We start from the raw sequence: 25,456 nt of genomic DNA, 5'->3' as shown, positions 1-25,456 counted from the left end.
CCTGGACTACATCTGGCGGGAGGGGGCGTGTGGGCAGCCCTGCGGCTCCACGTGCTGAGAGGCCCGCGCGCTCACTGGCTGGGCAGCAGCCGGAAGGGCAGGGATACCTGGCCGGTCTTGCCTGACACCTTCAGTCTTAGGTGAGGTGTGAGGGCCTCGTGCTTCACACACCGACTTGAGATGAGACTCAGCCCCAAGGGTGATAACTTCCTAGTGGGGCGGGTTACTCAGCAGACAGGGGCTGTGTTTTACAGAAGGCCGGTGGTTGCCCCTGGACTTGACGTTCTTCCAAGGCAGTGATGGCCGCCTCTGTTTGGCCTGGAGAAAACACATGGGAACCCTAGGGTTTTGAAGCCACTGGACTGGTGGAGCCTAAGGATGAGAAGTGATGGTGCCGAAGGACCTCAAGGTCCTTAAACACTGCACTCGAGTTGGAGTTCCAGGGGCACGTTGAGCGCTTCCACGACCTGACCGTGTAAGGCAGCACGCGGGCAGACCGCCGTGGTTAGGTTAGCTCGACCCCAGCCGACACAGCTCATCATTTCAAAGCCCACCCTTAAGAGAACACATCTGAGAGTATACCATTGGCTCAACATACTGAAGAGTGGTACATGCCAATTGTGAAGTATTAACCAAGCTTGTTTTCTTCAGGTACATTCTGTAAATACACTATCTTTTGCTGTTACTGTAAATTTCAAGGTAACAGTTTCAAACTATACTTAACATCCCGAAAGAATCTTACCTTAATGGAAAATTATACCAATTGTGGTTACATGTTGCTCAATGTAACCTTCAGTTGGTAGATTTAACAAGGTGTTTTATCCAACAGAGTATTTCATTAATTTCAGAAATTGTGATCAAGTACACCCTCAAAAACCAAATCGGTATTTTGAAGGAAAACAATAGTTGGAAAAAGTCGTGAAAGAAAACAAAAAGTGAGAGGACGAAGCATTTGGTGTAGACCAGCGATTTTCAACCAGTGCGGTGCAAGAATTTTGAAAAAGGTGCAATATCTGACTATTGAGTCAGGGGCATGCGTTCCCCTTAGACTGTAAAAAAAAAAAAGGACAACAGCCAAAACAACAACAGCCGCCTGGTGTGAATGAATCAAAATTATACCTTTATTTTTGGTCAGAGCAGCAAAAATATATTTTTTTGGTGTGCCACAGAAATTCAGTAATCAGTTTATGTATACCACGAGATGAAAAAAGGTTGAAAATCACTGGTTTAGGGAGACAAAGATGACTCAATTACATGTTGCAGAAGACAGGCGAAAGCTAATATGAAGTAAACAAAATAATTTTATCTTAAGTGTAGATTCCCTTAGATATACTTAGATTTCACGCAGTGATAATACAAAGGGAGAACATCTGGATTTCATCCTTGGCCTCATTTGCAAAGTAAAAAGGGATGCTGGATTCACATGTAAATGATTTTAGTGTGTAAGTCACTGCATTTACTACAAAAATGCATCTAAATAGCCTGGATTCTTTTCTAAATAACTTCCAAATGGTGAAAGTCTTCGCTGCTTAACTACTTTCTTGACTGTAAACTCCAACAGTTAGTGTTGTAATGATTGTGGAAATAAAAACCAAAAAGATTAAAAAGGCAAAAGGTATCTGCTCCAGTCGAGGCCTGAGAAGGTAATACTAGTGGGTTCTCTGAGGTGGTTGCTTCGTCTCTGCTCCATATACTTGATGATGAAAACGACTTCAGGTTTACATGAAAAAGAATATTCTAAACACCTTTTTTAAAAGAGTGTTATATTTCTGTGATGTTAGCTTAAAACTAATTTTACACCCAACAGTGATGAATGTTGCAGCTACTGAGAGGATGGGAGAAGTCGCTTCCCCGAGGAAGGTGGGTCCCCAGTGGGCCACCACACTAAAAGGCCCTTTTAGTAACGTGTCCTGTGGACTCAATTATGGGAATAGGCAATGTTCAAAATGCCATCCAAGGTTTAATACTCTGGTGTCATTTCTGGGAGGATCTGCTAGAAACAGAAACGGAAAGATCAGACTTGACGTCTTCTTGACTTGAGCAACCAAATCAAGCCAGGAAAATGTAACGATCAGGAGTACTGTTCACTAAATGGTTAGTAAATAACTTAGGGATGTCTCTTCCTTTTACTCGTGAAGGAAAGTTAACTTGATCTTAAGCTCTTATGCTCATGTCTTACCCCAAAATTTTAAAGATGATACATGATCCAAAAGCTTTGTTATAGTTAGAAATTGGTTATTTTTAAATACCTACTTTAACAAAAGTAAACAGAATGTTTGCACTGGCTTGACTGAACAACTTGCATTTTAACTATCAAGAACACTTTTCTGAACAGAGAGAAAAGCTATAGGAAAGGTATTTTATTTTATTAGTAAAGATATATGTGATGTTCAGGACCCTGAAATAATACGAAAAGAAGTATTTTGAGAAAAAAGTATTTATGTAGTCTGTAAGGTGTTTAAGAACGGCTGTGACAGCCACATTGGCTTTCATGGCGGCACTTGTCCTCGCTGACAGCAGTCGCTGCGCGGAAGGGGGGGGCCGCTGTGCGGCCACTGCCGTCCCGGTGCCCCCAAGTCAGACAGCGTTTTAAGTAGACTCGCTTGGACAGAGGAACTGCTGCATCAGTTCAAGAGCTGCACAGCACCGAACTCTGAAATGGTGCTTTAAATGTATTGTTTTACCTGATTTAAGAATATGAGATACCTTTTTAAAGAAAGGGCAAAGGTATGCATTTCTTTTTCACTTCATGTAGGAATAGTCATATGTATTTCATGATTATATTTAGCATTGCTCTTCTGACATCTATTAGGTACAAAGAGCTTTAAGTTCAGTTTTTACAGAGAGTATTTCACAGTTTTCCTCATGTGAGAAACTGCACTCAAACACTCTAATGGAAAAGCGGCAATGTTTTATGCAAAACCCCATGTGGGTTTATTTATAGGTCTTACTTAATACAGCAGAATGTTACAGAAAATTGAGAACACTGCTCATTTCTCTAATTTAATTTGACATACAAAATGGAATTTCTTCAGAAAAAAAGATTTGCATGAAATTTACCTTACCTATGATTTATGCTCTGAGAGTACATTTCATAAAAATCAGCAACCAGGCTTCCTTTATGTTTCACTTGAAATGAACATGATAAATGTAAATGAACAACTTTCTTTTACGTAGTAGCAAAAAGAGTCAATAATCCTTTCAAGAAAGAGACTATTTCATTTCCTCCCAACTTGGATTCGCCGTAAACACGATCCACAAATGATATTGGAACCTATTAATAGTTAAAAAAATATACATTAAGTTAGTCTTCAAAAACATTAAAAAGGAAGCATAGCAGGCATATAAAAATTACTAATACCATAGAAACAAGATTAGTTCTGTGACAGCAATCCCTTCAGATGGAAGCAATTCCTTCATTCCTTACGGCGTGTGTGTACCTCCGAGTCTTTACAATTAAACAAGCACTTTGTTGTTCAAAAGTAGGCTATACATATAAACAAATCGACAACTGCTTGAAAAGCACTGATCCCACATATTAAGTTGGTTTACTCGAGTTTCAGAGTGCATTTCAAGGAAAAATTATACTCCAAAAGTAAAAAGGTCTTTCACTTAATTTTTTCACCGGTCTGTCAAATGTAGCTATTTCTTGTTCCGAGCAGGAGTCTCAGTGTTAAACAGGGAAGAGTTTTCCCGAGAGTTCACGAGCTGGCTGTGAACATCACAGACCGCACCCCACCCAGGATCCCTGGCTTTTCATCTACTCACAGGACACGGGCTACTCATCATTCATTTTCAAGTTGGGTGGCTGTGGGCTATGGCCAGAGGAAAAGCAGGAAACAGACTCATCCCCGAATGCTGAGTGGTCAGAAGGACAAGGATGGAGAACATTCCAGGAACTTTTAAGTATTTTAAAGGGAATGCTGCCTTCAGTTAATGTTTGTGTGGGATTTTTTTTTTTTTTTAAGATTTTATTTATTTTTAGAGAGAGGAGCAGGAAGGGAGAGAACCATCCATGTGTGGTTGCCCCTCGAGTGCCCCCTAGTGGGGACCTGGCCCGCAACGCAGGCACGTGCCCTGACTGGGAATTGAACTGACCCTTTTGTTTGCAGACTGGCGGCCCTCAGTCCACGGAGCCATACCACCCAGGGCTAATGTTTTAAATCTTGGTGGGTCAAATGTATTAATGTGAAAGGGATGTGAATTTTCACCCGTTAGTGCATGGGCATTCTAAAAAGCTCGAAGCCTTTCCCATTTATTTGGTACTTATCAAAATTAAACCTTGTATTGTAAAAAACCTAAACCTTATTACTTCTTTACGAGGAATACACGCACTATTGCACCCTCAGCTGCATACCTCGCCAACAGAGTAATTCAGCTGTCTGGCCCGGACAATCATTTCCATCTGGAAGACGTAGCCTTTGGAAACACATTTTTCTATCAATTTCTGTAGAACTTCTTTTCGGTATAACCTGTATAAAATTAAAATATATATATATAAACTCCTGGATAAATATACTTGCCTGCATGTATCCTGACCTTTCAAAAAGTTCACTGGTATTTCTAAAATCTAAAACTTTCGCTAGCCATCTGTATATAGAAAAGTTCTCACAGTTGATTTTACGTTTGTCTTGAACCAGAAAGGTCATGAAATACTTTATAAATAATTATAAAATGAATTCTTAGTATTTAAAAAGACATATATTTAATTTATTTATTTTTAGAGGGGGGAAAGGAGGAAGAGAGGGAGACATCCTGTGTGGCTGCCTCTCACACGCCCCCTACTGGGGACATGGCCAGCAACCCAGCCATGTGCCCTGACTGGCAACTGAAAGGCAACCCTTTTATTCGCAGGCTGGCACTCTCTGTCTGCTGAGCCACACCAGTGGGGGCGAATTCTTAGTATTTTTTACAGAACTATTTTCCTACCGTACTATCAGAAATTATAAAAATATAGTAATATGAATCATTCAAAGCAGAAGCACTTACTGTTTTTACTTTTTAAATTTTCTTAAAATTTATTTCTAAAGTTGAAAGAGTAGAAATTGTTCCAAATATTGGAACAGTAGAGTTGATAGGCAATGAAACAACAACATAAACTAGATGACAAGGCGAACCTAGTAATTAACAAGCATTTCCTCATAAATATTTATGACAAGCGTCTTTTTCTGCAGATCCACTAAATAAATTCCCTGGGGTACACTAGCCCCCACAGGATGACCTTGGGTAAGCTAGGTTAAGACGGGAACCAGGCATCACAGGATCCGGGCAGTCCTGGTGGGACACAGCTATCGCCAACTGATGTCGCAGTTAGGCACTTACAGCGGGCGAATGAATGAATGAATGTGCAGTCTACCTCCAGGCAGACTGCAGGCCAACACAAAGCTCATGGGGTCTACTAAGGAAGCCCGGGGCTGGCAAGTCCCGTGAGTGAACCCAACGGCTTTCTGGAGGAGCTCCCTGTTTGCAGTCACTGGGGTGAACGAACACACCCTTCTCCCCACCCCCCAAACGGTCTCAGTGAGAAGGCAGGCAGCAATTTCTCTGGGTCTTTTTGGAGCAAGTCGGGAGAGGCAGTTTGGCCTAAGTATGTTCTCTCCTGGTTAAAGGCCACCTGGATTTGCAATGCCCAAGGCAGGGAGGGGTGCTTAACCTCGAGCTACAGTCTTTTTGAGTTTCCACTTATTTTGTAAAAGGCACAGGGCCCCTAAATACTAAGAATCTAATGACAATGAACAAACTTTCATCGGAAGTTGAACTTTAATAAAGTCACTACTCTTAGGAAGAGACAATGAACTATTTAAAAGCAGTGAAATTGATGGGCTCACTTGTGCATGTACACGTGTCTGCTCTGACATTTGCAGAGAATACACCCAATCACTGCTCTCCCCGAAAGGCCGCCGGAGCTCCAGGCCACCCCTCGTCCTCACCCCTGCCTCCAACCCCTCCGTGGGTCTGGGGGCAATGCAGCCCCGCCCCCCTTTCTCTCTGCTGTGCCCTTCTAAACAGCAGAGTCCCCATGTGCTGCTGCCACACCTATTTCATGCAGCTGTACGTCTCATCTCAGAACGTGTCAACTCCACGAGGACAGGGGCTTTGACTTGTCCGGTGCTGGGCATGCGATAAACACTGGCTGACTCTAAAACAAATCACCTTTTAGCTTTTCGGAAGGCACCTGCAGAGCTTTCAACAGGGGAAGTAGGCCGAAAAACAAAGTCCCGCAGCCACAGCCCTCGCAGCCACCCCGGGTCTTCCTTCAGTGTCCCCACGCCTGTGGCCGCTCTGTCTGCAGAGACTCTGTAAGTGCCGCCACTCCGCGCAGTCGCCGCACGGCCATCAGTGGCCTCCATTGGATGGCACATTCTCCTCTCCCTTCAAGTGTGGAACCAAAGGGACACACTCCCGGGCTCCACCTGTCTTTCATAAACCAAATTCTGCTCTCTAACCCCTGTACGTTTTAATCCTGGAGGGGCTTCGTTTTCATTATCTACCCTCTCATCTGTGATGGCTCCTCTCTTCGTTTTTGGGGGGCGGGCGGTGGGGAAGCGGGGGCAGTTGTCCTGTGCTCATCATAACCATTTTTATTTTACCAATTAAGGACACAAAAAAGAAATGTTCACTTCTGACCCCCTCGGCCTTACTGTCCCTGAGCTGATGACGCCCTAGACTCACAGCGACGCTACGGGCGCCCATTCGCCCCCACAGCCGGCTCCCAGCTGTGTGCGTGGGTGCCAGCGGGGGGTCGAAAATCAACATTATTTCATGGAAAAAGTAAATACCAAGCAATATAATTTATTAACTAATGCACGGGGTTTGGGTCTTAAAAGAAAATAAACAGGCATCTTCTCAGAGATTTAAAAAAAATCTGGCAGGCTTTAATCTCTTGGCACGGTCACATAAAACAGTTCCTCTCCGGAAGCAAGTCTAGAATTAAACACATACATACCTGCCGCACCCAGCCCCCCCCCCCCCGAATAAACAAAAACAACACCCCCGAGGGACCCAGCAGGAGGCTTTGCGCCAATCACCTAAGAATTTCTACAGAACACACGTGGAGAACAAGGTGACCAAAAGGCTCCACAGAAACAGGACAGATTTCAAACTTTCCTGGGACCCATGCGGTAAATGTCCGTGTGACGGCAGAAGCCTCTGGAGGAGGCGGCAGCCTCCGGAGCACAGCGCCGCGACAGAAGCGTCGGGAGGGAGCAGTGAGTGGGCCCCTCGCGGCTGAACATCGACACTGACAGAAACAAGCACCCTGACCTGGGCCCCGCCTTTGCTGCTCTTTAGAATAAAAAAGCACAATTTTTTTGTGAAGATGCTTATTAGCAGCTTCTAAGGAACTTCAGCCTTTTTAGTGTTTCAGAACAAGAACAAGAACAGGGTTGAAATGAAAAGCATTTCTTTAAAATAAGCCATTGTAAAGCAAGAAATTTAGGCAAGCAGTTATAAATAGTAGAAATATAAAATTACGGTTTTCACTGTACCTGAAACTTCCTGTTAAATCAGATGCTCCGGGTCTCAGCAAAATCTGAGTTATGAAATTGGCCCCGCGGCTGTCAAATAAAGCAATCAGATTTTCGTTACAAAATAGTTTCTAAGCAAGAGAAACACATCCAAGAGCAGAGTACTAAAAACGCGACACCAGTTTCATAGAGAAATGCAACACTGGTTTACACAAATATTAATCTTGCAGAACAAAGAAATCTTTGGTCAGTGAAAAGAGACCCGTCTTAGTCTGCTCGGGCTGCTACAGCAAAACACTAGACGTGGTGGCTTAACCAACAGACACTTATTTCTCACACCCCTGGAGGCCAGGAAGGCCAAGACACTGAAAATCTTCCTCGCTCACTGATGGCTGCCTTCCAGCCATCTCAGAGCGCTCCTGAGGGGAAGGGTGGGGGGCAAAGCGGGGACTCAAGCTCTGTCTCTTCTTCCAGGGGCACTAAGGCTGCCAGCCCTGCCCCACTCTCGGGACCTCACCCACACCTCACTGCCCCCAACGCCCCGCCTCCGGACACTGCCACTCTCAGGGTAAGGCGCTGTAGCAGGAACTTTTGGAGTCCCTAACAATGGCCTAGGGCTTGTAAACTCAGCTAAGTATCAGCCAATTACAAGCTACTACGGACTAATAGCCATTATTAACATTTCAAAAAGATGTGACCTGCTCTTAGAAAAGGGACTTCTGTATTGCAGCTGTTTTACAGTGCTCAGACTCAGAAAAGTTCCCTAGGGCAGCCTGGGGAGAAAGTTTCCAAAGCCAAGGTAACCACCAAGGCCCTGTGTCTTTTTATATAAACAACATCGTCAGGGATATAGTTGAGATAATGGCTAACAAAAACTTTCCCCCCTTCAGTTTGCTCCTAAAAGCTACAAAAAAAAAAAAAAAATCCCAGGACGTTGTTTAACCCCTAAAATGTGTGCAATCAAAGGAATGTGCGTGCATGTATATGTGAGTGTGTGGGTGTGTGTATGTGTGTGCATTTGTCCATCTATTTCATGCAGTTTTATTTTCTTAAAAAGATTTTATTGATTTATTTTTAGAGCAAACAGAAGGGTGGGAGAAAGAGAGGGAGAGAAGCATCAATGTGTGACGGCCTCCCACAGGCCCCCAAGTGGGGGCCCGGCCCGCAACCCAGGCATGTGCCCTGGCTGGGAATCGAACTGGTGACTCTTTGCTTCACAGGCCAGCACTCAATCCACTGAGCCACACCAGCCGGGGCCATTTAATGTATTTTTAAACCGTGGTCTCTTAAATAAAATGAAGAGTCAGGCAGACTTGGGTTCAAATTCTGGTTCTGGGCCGCATGAATGAGACCTTGAACACGCGAGAACATAATCTTTCTCAGGGGTTTATACAGTGAGCCAGCTCAGACACTAACAGCGAATGACAGATACAACTAAGTGACCCCCTAGAAGTTGTAAACTGTCTCTGGCTGGAACTCCCTAATTGTCAATGACAGCTGTAATGACCAGATGCAGAGAGGCCTGAGAGACACTGTGGGTCTCAACCTTGTACAGAAGGAATGGCCTGGAAGCCGGTAGAGGACACCGAAGCCTCGGCCCCGCCTCTGCAGGGCCACTCCAACCTTCTGCACTGCGAGTGTGCACTGCGAGTGTGCACTGCGCGTGTGCGTGGGAGACGGAGGGCGAACGGCGAGCAGTTGTGTGCGATCTCCTCCCCACGTGACCCCAGTGTTCAGCAGGACTGAAAGCCACTGCTGTGCCCAGCCCCTTCATTTCTCCGAAAACCGAGGCACTTAGGTGTTTTCAGTGACTTGCCCGAGGTTCACGGTTAAGAGGAAAAACTGAGATCAACAGAATCTCCAGCAGGAGTGGAGTGTGACAAAAACACCAATGGCCAAGACGTCACTGCGGATCTTCTACTCTGTTTCTCCACCCCTGGCCGTGGACTTGCTTTGACTCAGAATTAGCACCGCCAGACCTGTGGCAGCAGCCCTGGTGGCTGCACGCTGCTGCCCTTACGACGCCACCTGAAGAAGCTGGCCTCACTTTGCAGAAGGTGAGGAGCCAAATGCAGAACCGAGATGCCCCAGCTGCCAACCAGCACCGACTGCTGGATGAATGAGGACATCTTGACCTTCCGGCACAGCTGGCTCTCTGGTTGAGGGAGCCCAGGGCGGGCCAGCAGAACCACCAGCCACCTCCCAGAGCCAGGGGTATACTGAGTAGTTTTACTCAAGTCACTGAGCCTTGGGGTGGTTTGTTATACAGAAACAGAAAACTGAAACTGCAGATTTATTTCCATTTTTATGACGAGGAAAGGAAAGCTTAAAAAAGGTATAACGTGCAAAACGACACAGGTAATTACGTGAAACGATCAGGATTTTAACCCTCTGACCCCAAAGCCTCACTACCTTTATGCTGCTTAGAAAACAGTTGAAATCATAAAGTGTCTTATTTACTTAAAAATAATCAAAAATGTACATGGAGAAAACTACCCATATAGTGCCAAAATATAGATGAATAAATAGCTCACTTAAAATCAAAGCTGAAGGTCCAATAGAATAAATTTGTGCTCAATCATACCATTTTTACCCCAGGTTCAAAGCTTTATGCTGATTTTTCCTTAATGAAATAAAATACCGTAATCATAGGAAAAATTGTAGGTAAGAAGCTGTGTAGAAATATTTACTGGGCATTGTACTCTGATCCCACAAATCCCAAGGCAGCATGGTAATTTAACCTGAATACCCGTTTTAAACATATTTACAGTATAGTAGTTACACTAAAAAAGAGAGAAGTCGTAGCACATGTATATACCTGATTAACTTTCTTTTCAAATCCCAGCCATAAACACCGCCATTTCCCTTGTAGCGGGTTCCAGAAACAATGTCAAAATTACCTTCCTTTTGCTTCCTGTAGAACAAATAAATGAACTGTTAATCAGAGGCAGCTATTGAGTTTTCAATAGCTATTTTCAAGAGCCACACAAACGAGACTTCTAAGACTTATACCTAGAAAATAAAAATGCCAAGAAAACAGATGAACTATACTACTAAAGTAAAGCTCAAACCTGACTGTGTTTTCCTTTATTAGTCCTCAGAATGGTACATCTGCTGGCCGTTCCATGTGAAACCGCCCTCAAACGTAGCACTGCGATTCAATTCCCCTACCCCCATGCATTCTGTTCTGGCCCCTCGGAGTAAACAATGCCGAAACAGCCTGGTAACCTCCTAGACCTTTCTCTTTATTAAAAAATAACTCAAAAAATGAACACACCTCTAGGGTTTTAGGTCGCTTTTACCAAATTGGAATCCAAAAACAGTGCATTTTTAGCTTGCTTTCTGTCAGTAAACAATACACATCATGGAATCATGGGTATATATCCCTAGCAGGGGCATCAAACTCATTTTCACTGGGGGCCACATCAGCCTCGCGGTTGCCTTCAAAGGGCCGAAATAATTTTAGGGCTGTGTAAAAGTAACTACTCCTTAACTGTTAAGGAGCTGAAATTACATTCGGCCCTTTGAAGGCAACCACGAGGCTGATGTGGCCCCCGGTGAAAATGACTTTGACACCCCTGTCCTACAGGACAACGGAGAATTTCCCTCCTCTTTTTCAACAGCTGCGGAAACGTTCTGTAGAATACTGGACCCGTGTTCTCCCATGGCTGTTTCCGCGGTGGGTCCCCCCACTTCCAGGAACACAGCCCTGGTGAATCGGGTGGCAGCACTCTTATAAATGTGCGTCCTGGTGCTCAGACCATCCGTAGTAGAACACGATGGGACATAAAATAGTCCTAATGGATCGCATCAGAAATTACTTTCTAAAAAGGTTTTAGCAACTCACTTCCTCGCACTACTTGAGTGTGCTCATTTTCTACACTCTCGTTGGTGCTGGGTGTGCTGCTGGATTTTTTTTTTTTAATTCCTCACCTGAGGATAGGTTTGTTGATTTTCAGAGGGGGTGGGGGAGGTAGAGACAGCAGTATGAGAACCATCCATCAGTTGTCTCCCGTGCATACGGGATGAATTTATTAGAAGTGATTCCCTTACAGGGGATCGAACCCACAACCTAGGTAGGTGCCCTGAAAAGGAGTCGAACCCACAACCTTTTGGTGTATGTTGGTGTATGGGACCATGTTCTAACCACTTAGCAACCTGGCCAGGGTGCTGGATGCTTTTAATTTTGATAAACTAATGGGCCATAATAACGTGCAATTATATTTAATTTGCATCGCCCTGACTACATCCCATGGCGACTATCTTCTCTTGGATTTATTAGCCATTTGGGTTTCTTCTACAGATGGCCTGTTTGTATCTCTCCCATTTTCTATTCCACTGGTTCTACTTCCGTATCAGGCCAAAGAGGCTTCGTGGACTGGAAATACAAGCAGAGGTGGGATCTCTGAGGCAACTTTGTGCAGAGATCATAGACGAGAAACCCTCGGCCTCTAGGGAGCAGGCAGAGGGAACACGGCACGCTGCGTGAGCCAGAAAGCCTGCGCCGAGAGAGCCGAGGGCAGAGGCGCGCGGCGAGCTCAGAAAGGGAGGCAGGCGCCCGACCGCGCGGCAGTTTCAGGGGCAAAGACAAGCAGCGTGGGTTCTTCCCACGCGTGTTAATGGACTATTCTGAACGGCAGAGCGACATAATTGGACTTTGTTTTTGTAGGTTTAGCTTATATTCAGATCAGTTCCCAAATTCTTACTCTGAGAGGTTTTGCGGCCTCTTGGTTTCCTAAGAATATAATTATAGCACCTGCAATACGGTTTTGTGTCCTTATCAATATTTATACCAGACTGTCTACAATACCACTTAAAATCGCCATGTGTAATGGTAGCTGGTGTGCCTGTCTTGATGAACTTATTAGAAATGACTCCGTGTTTCACCATTTGGCAAAATGTTTGTATTAGGACTGGGTTATCCTTCCCATGTTGAAATGGTTTCCTCTATTTCTACTTTAACGTTTTTTATTGGAAATGGCTAGTGAATTTGATCAGATACATTTTGGCATCTACAGACCTGATCACACTGCTTTCTTTGTTAATGTGGTAAATTACGCTGATGAGTTCCTGAAGATGAACAAGTCTCGTGTTCGTGGAATAAACCCTTTTAGGTCTTGGGGCTTCACCCTTATGATGTAGGACTTAATTCCGTTTAACAGGAAGTCACCTGCTATCTTTTTATGTCTGGAATAATCTAGATAACAAAGGAATCATCTGTCCCTCAGGGTTCCAAAAACACATCATTTAGTCCCACTTCTTAAATACTTGTGAGTTTGAGATTCAAAGTCTATATGTTTTATTTTTGATAGCAAATAAAATAGCATGTTTGTTTTTAATTAGCGAAGAATAAAGAATGAAAATAAGTCCAAAATCAATATAAGATAAATGATTTGAATCAGATATTTTCCCCAAATATTAGAATTACCTACCTAATGAATTCAGGAATAAATTTTGGCTGAAATTTAGAAAGAATAAACAGTAAGTCAGTGAAACAGACTAAGACAACGATAAATCGCTAATACGGAAACACACTACTCACGTGGTGTGAGAGATCAGCATCCATGATGATGATGTAATTTCCTGTGGCGTGCTTCATTCCATGAATATAGGCAGTTCCTGAATGTGAAAATATTGATCTCCATGAAAGAAAATTACTGGAAATGCTTCCACATGCATTTGAACACAGAAGAAACTGGCAAGCACTGACAAGTACAGTTAGTCCTCTAACGGTGATCCTGAACTGTAATGAAATGTTTTTTACTCTCAGTCAAACACATCTCTCAATTCCATTCTCTGCCCCCCGTCCTGCCCTTAGTCCCAGGCACCGTCTTCTGATGATCTCTCCCTGCCAAGCGTCCCTCCTCCCGCCTTCCCCATCTCTCCCGCCCACCCCCACCGACGCTCCCCACCCTGTCAGTGCGTTCCACGTTCCACGCAGCGGGCAGCCTGGAGCGCGAGAGCCTGCTCTGGCACCGGGGGCCAAAGGCACAGCGATCAGTTACTCATCTCCGCACGCTCTGACCCGGCCCCTCAGTGTCTCACTAGCCAGACCGACCTCTCCTGCCTCCTTGTGTTCAGAAGTGACCGTAGCAGCTTTCTGGAAACACTGCGGGCTTATCGATAATCCTTGGGCACGTCCATGGCCGTGCCCAGACTCCTTCAGTCCCAAGCCACCTTCTGGACTCGGGCATGCAGAACATCTGACGAGGCCAGCTGACTAACAGACACCAGGGCGGCAGATGTTCACATTTTCTGAACTATGCTTCCCCCGTGCTCCCCGTTTTTCAGTCAAATCACACCAATTCTCAACACGAGCAACTAACAACTGAAATAAGGGCATTTAGATCGCCTCAGAATGGCTGAGCTCATTGGAGATTTTCTTTATGTTTAAAAGCTGCGAAGGCTTCCTTTTAAAAAAAAAAATAAAGAATACCCCTTTAAGACTTAAACTTGAAGAAATGCTCCAAGGCCGTGTGCTGGTCCAAGACGGTTACCCTCAGACCCCTCCCCTGGCATTTCCCCCCATCGCACGGCACTTCTTTCCCAGGCTCTCTCGTGGGCTGGCTCCCAAATCACTATGGGAGGCGGAGGAGGGAGGAGGGGAACGTCTGGGTGGCCTCCTCTCTTACTCTGCCTCCCAGCGCTGACTCAGTGTCCTCAGTGGCTCCGACTCCTGCCAGGTGGTCCAACACCATCCATCTAGCTCCCTCTGGGCAGCCCGGGTTGGCTCCTGGACCCCCAAATCCAACACCTCCCATTGCAGCTCCACCTTGGGGTAACCTCTGAGTAGCCGCACCGCTCCGTTTAGCTTCTCGGCAATCCCCTCACCTGTGTAACCAGATTCCCTGTGTTAGGTTCTCTACACTGCGAGAGTTACAGTGGCTTCTGTTTTCCCGAGTGGGCCTTGACTGGTGAGGGCAACTCAAGCCGCTGAGATGTCACTAAGATCATTAAGAAGCATCACGGGAGGTTACTATTATTTCCATCCCGCTGCAAACTACAAAAACACTGCACAATCTTACCCAGACGAAAAGCAGGTGTAAGGGGTGAGAGGTTCTACCCACCTAGTCCCAACTTTTTCTCCCGTGGCCTTAGAAGCTGTAAGAATAAGAAAAAGAATACTTTGATACAAATAGTAAAAAAGTCTATTAAGAATTATTTTTTTATTCATATAAGTACTGTTCATTTTAACAGATATAGCTGTATTTCTTAGACCTCAGAGCAGAGTACACTTAACATTTTTTTGCCAAACTAAAAAAAAGCATTTAGTAATAAATCGAACAGTTTAACAGCTTTTAAGGGAAAGCAATATTTTTTTCACCCCAACCTCATAATAAAAGCCAAATTTACACACAGAAATTTCTTTGGCGATATCCAGGAAACTCTGTAAACAATGTTTTTACACTGATTTATCATTTTGAACATTGATGAATGCCCTCCCAGGAAAACTGTGGGTCTCATTTATTCTATACGTTTTTAGAACATTCGGTGGCCCGGGTTGCCTTTTCAGCTCCCTCTGTGACTTTAAACGCTGATGTCGCTCTTCCTCCAGCGACTCACCCCGACGTTATGCTTCAGTGACCCCGTCCCCTTCTCTGCCGGCCCAGTGGCGGGAAGGCTGTAAACTCTCTTTTCTTACAGTTTCGTCAACTACCCAGTCAGTCTTCCTACATTTTTTGCTTTATATATAAACCCTAACTTAGTTGATTTTTCTTTTTATCTGAAAACTTTTGTAAAAGTAGAATGCCAAGGTTTTGACTCTGCTGTAAGTTTCTGAGATACAGGGCTCAAGCAGACACACTACTACCGGAGCGTATCTTGTCCGCCTCCCCGCCCCCCACGCTTGCTAGTGTCTAAGCAGGTGCCTCAGACTGCAAACCTCTAAACAGTCTTTTCAGTTCCAGTCACTCAGGATAAGGTTTTTACTACATGTATGCTGCTCTAGGCCTTGCAGGGAGGGGAGGAACAAATGTAGATAAAACATTCCTGCCGGAGAGCAAGACAGTCCATCAATCACCTGTAATCACAATCCACTGAACAGATCAAACAAGGTGTGTCAGATCTTGTTTGATTTTGTGACAGCCAGTGACAGAATACCGAGCCCATCTGACCTCTGCCCTGAAAAAGCCAATCTTTTAAAGTTCACCTTCCATTTCCCATAACCCTGTGTTTCAGCTGGGAAAATTCGTGCTTCAGATAAAAAATAATTTTACTATTTACAAGGTTCAGAATGTTCCAAAGCTTACAAACTATAAAATGCACTGCATACGACAGAGTACTATGGAGCAGTTAAAAGGACGAGGCTGTCCGGTGACAAAAAGTCCCCAAGATATCAGAAAGTAACAGTGGTGCAGAAGGGCTACGTTTACGTGTAAAAACATCGACACGGGCACGGTACCCAGCTCAACGAGGCGGACACACGTGCGCCTGTGCGGACAGGCAGCACGCACCCAGCGCTGACCGGGCTGTACCCTGGGGAAGGCACCGGGACGCTCTCCTCAGGACAGCTGCTCAGAGTCAACCTTGGTTTTATCGGTGACATTGACACTTGACACCCAGGATGCACTTGTTGATTTCCTGTGTAATGACAAGTTCAAATTGCTCCATTTAGTGTGCTCCGCCTTCAGCCCCTTGATTCCTCTCCCGCTTCTGGGCCGCCTCCCCCTGGAGCCACCCTGCTAGTGCGCTGTGTGGTCTGGGCGGTGACGGGCACTCACGGCAGAGCTCGCCTCGGCTGGCCCGGCCGTGCTGTGAGAACAAGCGGCGACTGTCACCCGACAGGGCCCGGCCCCGAGCTGGTCTGCCTCTGGCCAGGTGTAGTGTGTGGGTTCTCGACTCCGTGTAGGAAGGATTTCACAGCGCGAGTCCGGGTGACCATGAGGGTGCGTTCATTAAAGCTGGGGACAGTGAAACGAGGAGGGGCTTCGCAGAAAAGCAGCAGCATAAGGCTGGGCTGCCTTAGCACACTTGGAAGTCAGAGCAAAGGGGGCTTTGGGGACAGGCTCAGGGGATTGGCCTGGGACAAGCTGCCCGCTGCCCACTGCCTTGGAGCAGGGGTGTCAAACTCATTGTCACCGGGGGCCACGCCAGCCTTGAGGTTGCCTTCAAAGGGCCGAATGTAATTCCAGGACTGTATCCATGTAACTACTCCTTAACTAGGGGCAAGGAGCTCAGCGCTGCTGCCGGGTAGAAACAAGGTGGAGGGCGGGATTCGGCCTGCGGGCCTTGTGTTTGCCACCTGTGCCTTAGAGGTTAGGAGACGCCTGCCTGTGGGGGAAGGAGGAGGAAAATGAGATGGTGTGGGCTGCTCCCTTGAGGGAGAAGGCTTCCACTGGGCACTGAAAAAAAAAATGTTTCTAGTTTAAGTGATTCAATGGTCAGCCTTGGCTGGTGTGGCTCAGTGGATTGAGTGTCGGCCTGCGAACCAAAGAATCGCTGGTTTGATTCCCAGTCAGGGCACAGGCCTGGGTTGTGGACCAGGTCCCCAGTAGGGGGCTCGTGAGAGGCAACCACACGTTGATGTTTGTGCCTTCCCATCTCTAAAAATAAATAAAAATCTTTAAAAAGATGATTCAAAAGTCATAGAATAATGAATGAATAGGGAATTTCCCTGGTACCACAGGGAAATCACCACAGTAAATGCTAATTTTCTCCTTATTCATTTGAATTTTATTGGGTTGATGGGGAAAATGATGGGGCAAATAAAACAGTGTTGTTTTAGAATTTGTGAAGGTCAGTTGAGTGTGCAGTCCCTACTAATCCATCAATCAATTACACCTCAAGGCTGAGCTTCTATGACATAAATATTCACAATGTCATCAGGCCGACACTCCCGATGGAACGGCGGCCCGTGGCTGCAGAGCACTCTGCAGGCGACCAGCGTGCACCACGGGCCGTGGCCCGGAGGCTCTGAAGGAGAAGCCGGGGAGCTGTGGCCAAACTCATGAACCATCACTGGAAGTCACGGCTGGGAGGCTGCAAATCTGCTGGCTTCTCACCCGCCTCTGTCCTCCCACTCAGCAGGAGGGGCTGGAGAGGGTGGGGGAGTGACCGGTCCGTGAGTCACGGCTCCGTGCGAGACCGAAGGAGTCCCCGCGGCAGGACAGGTTCACCACGCGGGTGCCAGTAACACAGCTCCCTTAACTCTTCCCGCCCACCAAGATCTCCTCCCACGAAACATATTAATTTACCAATCAAGAACACTGGGACCCACTGACTATTTTTTACGATGCCAAGTGCCATTTCTTGAAATGCAAATATCAACAGAGGTTCTCCAAGAGACTTCTTTATGCCTACGCCCATGGTTCTTTACTGGGAGGAGGGGACAATTTCCCTTCAAGGGGACATCTGACAAAGTCCCGAGACACTTTTGGTTGCCACTCTGGGAAGGAGGGTAGTTCTGGCCTCCGGTGGCTAGACACCAGGGCCGATGCCAGGCATCCTACAACACACAGAACAGCCCCTCAGCACAAGGAATGCTGGGCCCCAAAAGTCAGCGGTGCCAAGGTTGAGAAACTCTGGTCTACATGAGTTACAGTGCCCCGTATGTGTTTTCTAATTAAACACGGACTTAATTGTATGCTTGGGCCCAAGAATTATCCAAAGTCAAGCTCACTGGTATTCTCAAACATATTAAAATCCAAACCAGTGACTAAAAGTATACACATACATGTGCTCATATGTACAAGAAGCCATGCATATATGAAACCATATATATATGGTATAATGGCTCTCTGTCTGCATATATAGTTTCATATATATGAAGCCATTATAAAGTGAACACTACATCTGCCTAACTTACTCCCAAAGAAGAAGAGGCTTCAAGGCGCAGTGGAAAAATCTAAAGTTTAAGACTCAGAAAGTCAACCTACTCCCACGAGACTATTCTGCGAGCAAAAATAAACATAAAAATTCCAAGTCTTCTGAAAAGCCATTCCTATTCCCCACGAGAACAGCCGCCTTCCGCAGTTACGAGCTTTCACCCGCGGGCAGTATTCGCTCCCAAAAGCACCCCAGGCCACCTGGAGAAAGGGAGCAGGAAAGGCCGGGACACACGCCACCAACCGCAGCCTCGTTCTGTCCCCTCCCTTGTCAGTTCAGTATCATGCTTTCATTGTGTCCTTGCAGAGTCAGTCATAAAAACAGTGCACCCCCAAACTATTTTGCTCTAGAACTACTGACCCAACATACCGGGAAGAGGTAAAACCTTAAGCACAGCGGAAATGCATCTGAATCCCAAGTGTCTAAGTTGCTCTTTGTCTTTGCAGTTTCTGGGCAGACTGAACTTAAGCACGGTTCATCTCTCATCCTTCCCCTACAAAGACGCAGCTGGCCAGACGGAGAAAGAGCCACGTGACTTACAATTCTGTCCGAACCGTAGATCTTCTCCAGCTGCTCAGCAACGTCCCTCGTTCCATCCGGGCTTCCGTCATCTATGATTATAATCTCATAGTTGATTTCACTACAATAAAAAACAAATGGAATTTGTATTGTTTGACTACAGTACTGTCAAATTAAAAAATTAATTTTAAAACTACTAATTCTTAACCAGTAGTGGAAATATATTTCCATATTAATCACTAAGGAAAACTTCAACTATAGAATGAAATGTGAAATATTCAGTACTTCACCTCCAAACTTAGTGTGTTGCTGGAAATGCTATTATAAAGTCCTAAGGTGATAAAATACTCTGACGGAAACCATACTTTTCAGTTTTAAAACCAGTGATTTATATATGTAATATATATGATTGGATATCACATGAAGTTTTACTTACTTTGGAAATAGAACTGTGGAACCTTAATATTAATCTTAGTTATACTATTTCAAAAGCATATTTAAAAAACAACTCAAAATGACTGAGAAGCTCTGAGTGATTTATTCTTTTTAATCCCCAAATGATTTAAAGAACGCAATCAGGAATAAATCCAACTTCATTTCACCCTTAAAAAAACCCACTTTAGGAGAGAGTACCAAATAACCTTTGACCCCACTATGTCAAACAGTGGTACCCAGTATCCCACACTATCAAATAAAAAGAAATAGCACAGAATTACAAGAGTTCAATATGCTTCCAAACTAGCATCTCTCTGCTGTTCTCCGTCGTCTTTACGGGACAGTCTCTATTCTACAAACAAGCCAATACTTGGGTGTCCATGAGATCACGGGCATGTCTGCCCCTATTCCCTGGAAAAAAAACAACAACAACAGTCTTTTTGTTAACTTTACTGGGAAACTTAAGTGGAAAGAAAATGAGGCACAGCCAAACTCTCTCACACACAGCATTCTGTTTCTTCTGGGTCCTACTTCAGGAAACATGCAAGGAAGGTGCAAGCAGAAAACACGCGCCGCTAAAGGCTTAAGAAAGTCAGCCCCAGCAAACTTGCCGGAAAGCAAAACTCAGCCCATCTGTCCTCTATCAGAAGATATGATGACTTCCGCTTCCCAACTGTGCCTTAAATTTGGGCACGTGCTTTACATGCCAGAGCATGTAAGATGTTGATTCTAGTCGATGTGCTGAAAGCTACACTTCGTAAGCAAGATCACGTCTCTCCCACTTCAAAGCACCCACACCACCTGAGGGTGAGGTAGCTTAAAGGAATCAAGCCGATCAGATATCAATAAGGTAATTTGACTGCATCTGACAAGCAAGTAGTTGTTCCTTCATGAAACGTGATTTTAAAAAATCCATCCAGGCTATTGAAAGATAAACTGCACTACATAAAATATATTAAAAGTAAAGCAAAAATATTGTATAATCAGAAGACAAACAGGTACAAGACCAGCTATACGACAATTTCTCTAAGTTGGAAAGAGCTTATAGAAATCAAAATACAAAGATAATGTAAAAAGAGATGAATAAAAAATTTGAAGGGCTGTGTATGTGAAGTAGTTACCTCATTAAAAAAAACCCAAAACAGCAATGTTTATGATTGCATAACCACTATGATATAAACCTGAAACTAATACAAAATAATACTGAGTATAAACTGTAAATGAAAAATAAAGTAAAATAATAAAATGATGCAGCTGAAAAAAACCCCCAGCAATATTTTTCACCAACCAGCATTTCCAATGGTGTAAGTTTACAAATACTCAAGTTGACTGGCTGCGGGGACAGGTACTCTCTGAAGGGTGCTGGGGAGTCGTAAGCCGGTACAACTGTTTTTGAGAACAATCTGGCAATAACTATCAACTTCTAGCACACCACTGTCGATACAGCAATGCCACCCCGAAGACTTCATCCCGATGTGCCAGCAACAGTATGAGTGCTTGTTGCAACATTCACCTAATAGGGGAGCACTCGCTACGTGTCCAGCACTTTTCAAAATGCTGGAGGCTGTGGTGTGAACAAAGTCCCCGTTCTCATTTGTGAAGTAAAAAAAAAAAAAAAGTCTTTGAAAATAATCTGTGTTCGTTGACATGACCCAGTTAGATAAAATACAACATAGCCATATGGAATATTACTTAGCTTTCAAAATAATTTGCTAAGTTTGTAGGTGCTGATGACCTGGAAAGATCTTCAAGATTTCTACAACACAGTCCCACCACTGTAATCATAAAAACAAGCTGCTTTGCACTGACACCAGAATTTACCAAAGTTGTTTTTTTTTAATCGTATAAACACTTTCAAATCAAACTGCAAGCCCCAGGTTCTAACGACGACGAACATCCCCAGTGATCAGCGAAGCTGCCCTTCCGTCAGCCCAGCAGCAGACACCGAACCTCATGCTTACATAAGCACTGGGCACCGGGCGGGAGTGCGTGTGCTCGCTCAGACTCCCGGCTGCCGCCGCGGATCCCGACCACCTAGACGGCCGAGTGAGGTCCGGCTTACAGCCTCGCCCCCGGTGAAAGGGACCAGCCCTTTTGGGAAAAAGGCGGTGACAGATGGGAGGGGCAGTGTAAAGATAAAGGACTGTCTCGCAAAACCCAAGGGCAGCAAGGAGAACCGAGACAAGGATTGAACACCTGAAGTATCCGCCTCGGCGTCCCCCGCAGGGTGGCCCCCTCCCCAAGACTTCCCCCGGCAGCCGCAGACGGGCCCCGCAGGGCCGCCTGGCGCAGCCAACTGCCGGCAGGCAACCAGGCCGGGAGGCCAGCTCATCCTTTTCCCCGGGCAGGGCGGCCGGGCATGCTACCTCTCCGAGAAGCTTTTCACCAGCAGCCACACGATGAGCGGCAGGTTCTCGCGCTCGTTGTAGGTGGGCAATAGCACCGAGTACTTGTCCTGTCGCGGGTCGCGCCCCTCCGGCCGCCGCCGAGACTTCGGAGGGGTACGCCGGGCTTCCTTGGAGGCCATGGCGGAACTGCGCGACACATCGGAAGCGGAATGACGCGACGAGTCGGACAGTGCCAAGTTGGGGACCGGGGGCGGGCCCGTGTGGTGGAGAGTGCTCGCTCCCTTAAGGCCCTGTGTATAGTTCCGTTGGAGATATCAGATCTTGTGAATCTCTAAAGTTGAACCTACAGGTTGTTCCTGGAAATTGGTATCTTATCACCTCTTCCAAAGCTCCATAAGATTGTGTAGTTTACGGCGGTCGCTAGGAGACGGTAAACCGGAAGCGGAAATGCCGTTCAGGAGCTCTAGGGAAAGAGGACGTCATGGCTGCTAAGGCGGAGGTCCGGGCTTTGCAGGCTGAAGTTGCCCGGCGGGAGAAGGAGCTGAGTTCCCTGAAGCAGAGACTGGCGGCGGCTCTTCTGGCGGAGGAAGAGCCAGAGCGGCCGGCTCCGGTGTCGCCCCTGCCGCCGAAGGCCGCCCTGACCCGAGAGGAGATTCTGCGCTATAGCCGGCAGCTGGTGCTGCCGGAGCTCGGCGTGCAGGGGCAGCTGCGCCTGACCGCCGCGTCCGTGCTAGTCGTGGGCTGCGGTGGGCTCGGCTGCCCGCTGGCGCAGTACCTGGCAGCGGCCGGCGTGGGCCGCCTGGGCCTTGTGGACTACGACGTGGTAGAAATGAGCAACCTGCCGCGCCAGGTGCTGCATGGGGAGGCACTGGCCGGCCAGGCCAAGGTGTTTTCGGCCGCCGCCTCGCTGCGCAGTCTTAATTCGGCCGTGGAGTGCGTGCCGTACGCTCAGGCTCTGACGCCAGCCACGGCTCTGGACCTGGTCCGCCGTTATGACGTCGTGGCTGACTGCTCCGACAACGCGCCCACTCGGTACCTCGTTAACGACGCCTGTGTACTGGCCGGCCGACCTCTCGTATCCGCCAGCGCCCTGCGCTTCGAGGGCCAGATCACAGTCTACCACTACGACGGAGGGCCTTGCTATCGCTGCGTGTTCCCCCAGCCACCTCCAGCGGACACGGTGACCAACTGCGCAGATGGCGGGGTGCTCGGTGTCGTCACTGGGGTCCTGGGCTGCCTGCAGGCGCTGGAAGTGTTGAAGATCGCGGCGGGCCTGGGCCCCTCTTACAGTGGCCAACTGATGCTCTTCGATGCTCTCAGAGGACGTTTCCGCTGTATTCAGCTGCGGAGCCGCAGGCCCGACTGTGCGGCCTGCGGGGAGCAGCCCACTGTGACTGGCCTGCAGGACTATGAAGCCTTCTGTGGCTCCTCGGCCACGGATAAGTGCCGTTCCCTGCAGTTGCTGAGCCCAGAGGAGCGAGTTTCTGTCACCGACTATAAGCAGCTTCTGGATTCTGGGTCACCCCACGTGTTGCTGGACGTCAGGCCTCAAGTGGAAGTGGACATCTGTCGTTTGCCTCATGCCCTGCACATCCCTTTGAAACATTTGGAACGGAGGGATGCGGAGAGCCTGAGACTCTTAGGGGAAGCGATCCAGGAAGGGAAGCGAGGCACTCAGGAAGGGGCAGCGCTCCCCATTTACGTGATTTGCAAGCTGGGCAACGAATCCCAGAAGGCCGTGAAGATCCTGCAGACGTTGACGGCAGTCCAAGAGCTGGGCTCCCTGACCGTTCAGGATGTGGTTGGGGGGCTCATGGCCTGGGCCGCCAAAATCGACGAGACATTTCCCCAGTACTGAGGTGGCTGGTAGACTGGTCGGACCTGAGAAGGATGTGGGTTGTCCCATTACTTGAAAGAGCACGGCGATTTATTGGATGATGTAGTTGTTAATGGATTATAACTCGGTCTCTGCGAGTTGCCTTGTGTTTTCAGCACTTGGAGAGTGCCTTGAACTTGTGAGCTATATTGTAAGGGACAGGATTTTGTGTTTTAATCTGCCAATCATTCACCGGTCCAGCTTTTTTCCCACCTCCCCCAGTGCAAAAGCTCTGTAAATGGTCTGTTTTATGCCTGGAATTAAGTTGTTGTAAACTTAGTCTTACTGAAATGACCACAGATGATACACTTAAGATCAATTTATTGTTTACTAAAGATCTTCTTTGGATCTTACTTCCACTTCAGGTGATAGAATATGCACTAGAGAAATAAATGTTACTGCATTGTTTTAATGATCTGGAAAGTAGTTATATATTAAATATTGTGAATTCATATCCCAAGTGAAGTACTTAAAGGTTAGCAAGATAAACGAAGCCACTTTCATAGTATGTCAGTTTCTCTTATAAACTTCTGATTTTTTTTTTTTCCTAAAGTTGGCTTCAGGGACCACCTTATGTTGTAGCCATGCCATTTTCTAAACTGTGTATTATGGTTTGGCTTGCTTTGGAATCTTCCAAGTCCAAGTTCTAACCTTCTGCCTTCCTCCTGCCCTTCCCTATCCAATCTGTTACAAACCACATTTCCTTGAAATGGCAGGTACCCTGCCCCATTTCCAATATCTACAGCAAAATCAAAAGCAAACATTTGGTATGTATGTAGCAGTGGTTAATTGAAGGGGAAACGCCTTGTCAAAGGGCGCCTCCACTCTGCAGCTGACTTCTGCATGCAGGCTCACCTGCAGCCAGAAACCACAGACACAAACGTGCAATCTTTGTTATCTGTGGCTACAGATGTTTAAAGAGTTAAAAAGCATTGTGGGCCAGACAGGACCTGTACTTACCAGGTTGCAAACACTTTTTCCTCTCCACTATTCACTCTGAAGTTTGGGCCTCCATTTTATTTTTTTTATTTTTTTAAAGAATGTATTAATTTTTAGAGAGAGAAGGCAGGGAGAAAGGGAGAGAAACATGGATCAGTTTCCTTTTGTACCTTCTCCTATATATGGGCCCCCAACTTAGGCATGTGCCTTGACTGGGAATCGAACTGGCGACCTTAGCCAGTTCTTTGCAAGAGGACACCCAACTAATGGAACCACCCTGGCCATTTTAAGTAGATTCACCATGAACAGCCTTTTCCTAGTGCTCGTTGTACTTGCCTAGCTAGGGCCCGTGGTCCTTGGCTCATCTGGCTGTAAGGATTGCAGCCTGGTGGACTCAGGCTTTTGGATGGGAGCATGAGCTAAACTGGCCAGAGTTAATGCCAAGTGAAAGCCTGTGCTGAATGGACAGAGCTCAGAAATTAAGCATTAAAACTTCCCCTGGGGCCTTATCCTCTTACATCTGGGGATTAAGGCTCAGTCCAGCTGACACGGCATATGGAGAGCCATGTAAAAGACACACAGACCACACAGGGCGCATTGCCCCTCCGTGCGCTTGAGGCGTGGGGAAGAATGTTCAGCAGCCTCAGGAAGGAAGGCTATTGAATAGAGCGGCTCACACAGGTCGGCAGAGGTTATGCTTCCCTTCTGTTCTCAGCTTGGGTAGCTGCAGGGCTCCAGCCTCGCCCCCCTTCCTTCCTGTTATCTGCAAATATTTTTTTTTTGTACTTTGTCATCCCTGGGGGGTGCAGCAATGAGTAGGGGAGGCACTCTCTTTGCTCCCAAAGCCTTGTACGCAGTGGGCAAGAACCATTAAGAGAAGGAGATACACTTCCTGGCTGAGTGGCGCAGTGGGTTGGAGCACCCTTCTGTGCACTGAAAGCGGTGAGTTCAATCCCCAGTGAGGGCACATACGTAGGTTGTGGGTTCGATCCCTGATTGGGGCACATATGTCAATGTTTTCTGTTTCATGTCAATATCAGCCAGGTAAT

General features: G+C 46.5%; 2 protein-coding genes across 2 annotated transcripts; one reads left to right on the top strand and one right to left on the bottom strand.

Annotated features, from left to right (window-relative positions):
• Positions 1-2,894: 2,894 nt before the first annotated feature.
• On the bottom strand, positions 2,895-21,806 carry DPM1 (dolichyl-phosphate mannosyltransferase subunit 1, catalytic). The gene is made up of 9 exons (XM_045833080.1): positions 21,611-21,806; positions 18,831-18,930; positions 14,534-14,567; positions 13,009-13,085; positions 12,899-12,924; positions 10,285-10,380; positions 7,488-7,556; positions 4,358-4,472; positions 2,895-3,274 (listed from the first exon to the last, which is right to left on the bottom strand). Exons 1-9 carry the CDS (start codon positions 21,769-21,771, stop codon positions 3,170-3,172), a joined length of 783 nt encoding a protein of 260 aa, XP_045689036.1. The 5' UTR covers positions 21,772-21,806; the 3' UTR covers positions 2,895-3,169.
• A 107-nt stretch (positions 21,807-21,913) lies between these two features.
• Positions 21,914-23,885, top strand: MOCS3 (molybdenum cofactor synthesis 3). Its single transcript, XM_045833079.1, has one exon. It carries the CDS (start codon positions 22,074-22,076, stop codon positions 23,448-23,450), a length of 1,377 nt encoding a protein of 458 aa, XP_045689035.1. The 5' UTR covers positions 21,914-22,073; the 3' UTR covers positions 23,451-23,885.
• Positions 23,886-25,456: the final 1,571 nt, after the last annotated feature.

Source organism: Phyllostomus hastatus, unplaced genomic scaffold (assembly GCF_019186645.2).
Source record: "Phyllostomus hastatus isolate PE091 unplaced genomic scaffold, TTU_PhHast_1.1 phas_contig_17, whole genome shotgun sequence".
In the NCBI taxonomy this organism is placed as follows: domain Eukaryota; kingdom Metazoa; phylum Chordata; class Mammalia; order Chiroptera; family Phyllostomidae; genus Phyllostomus; species Phyllostomus hastatus.
The sequence above is the reverse complement of the archived record's forward strand: the minus strand, read 5'-3'. Positions and strand labels throughout refer to the sequence as shown.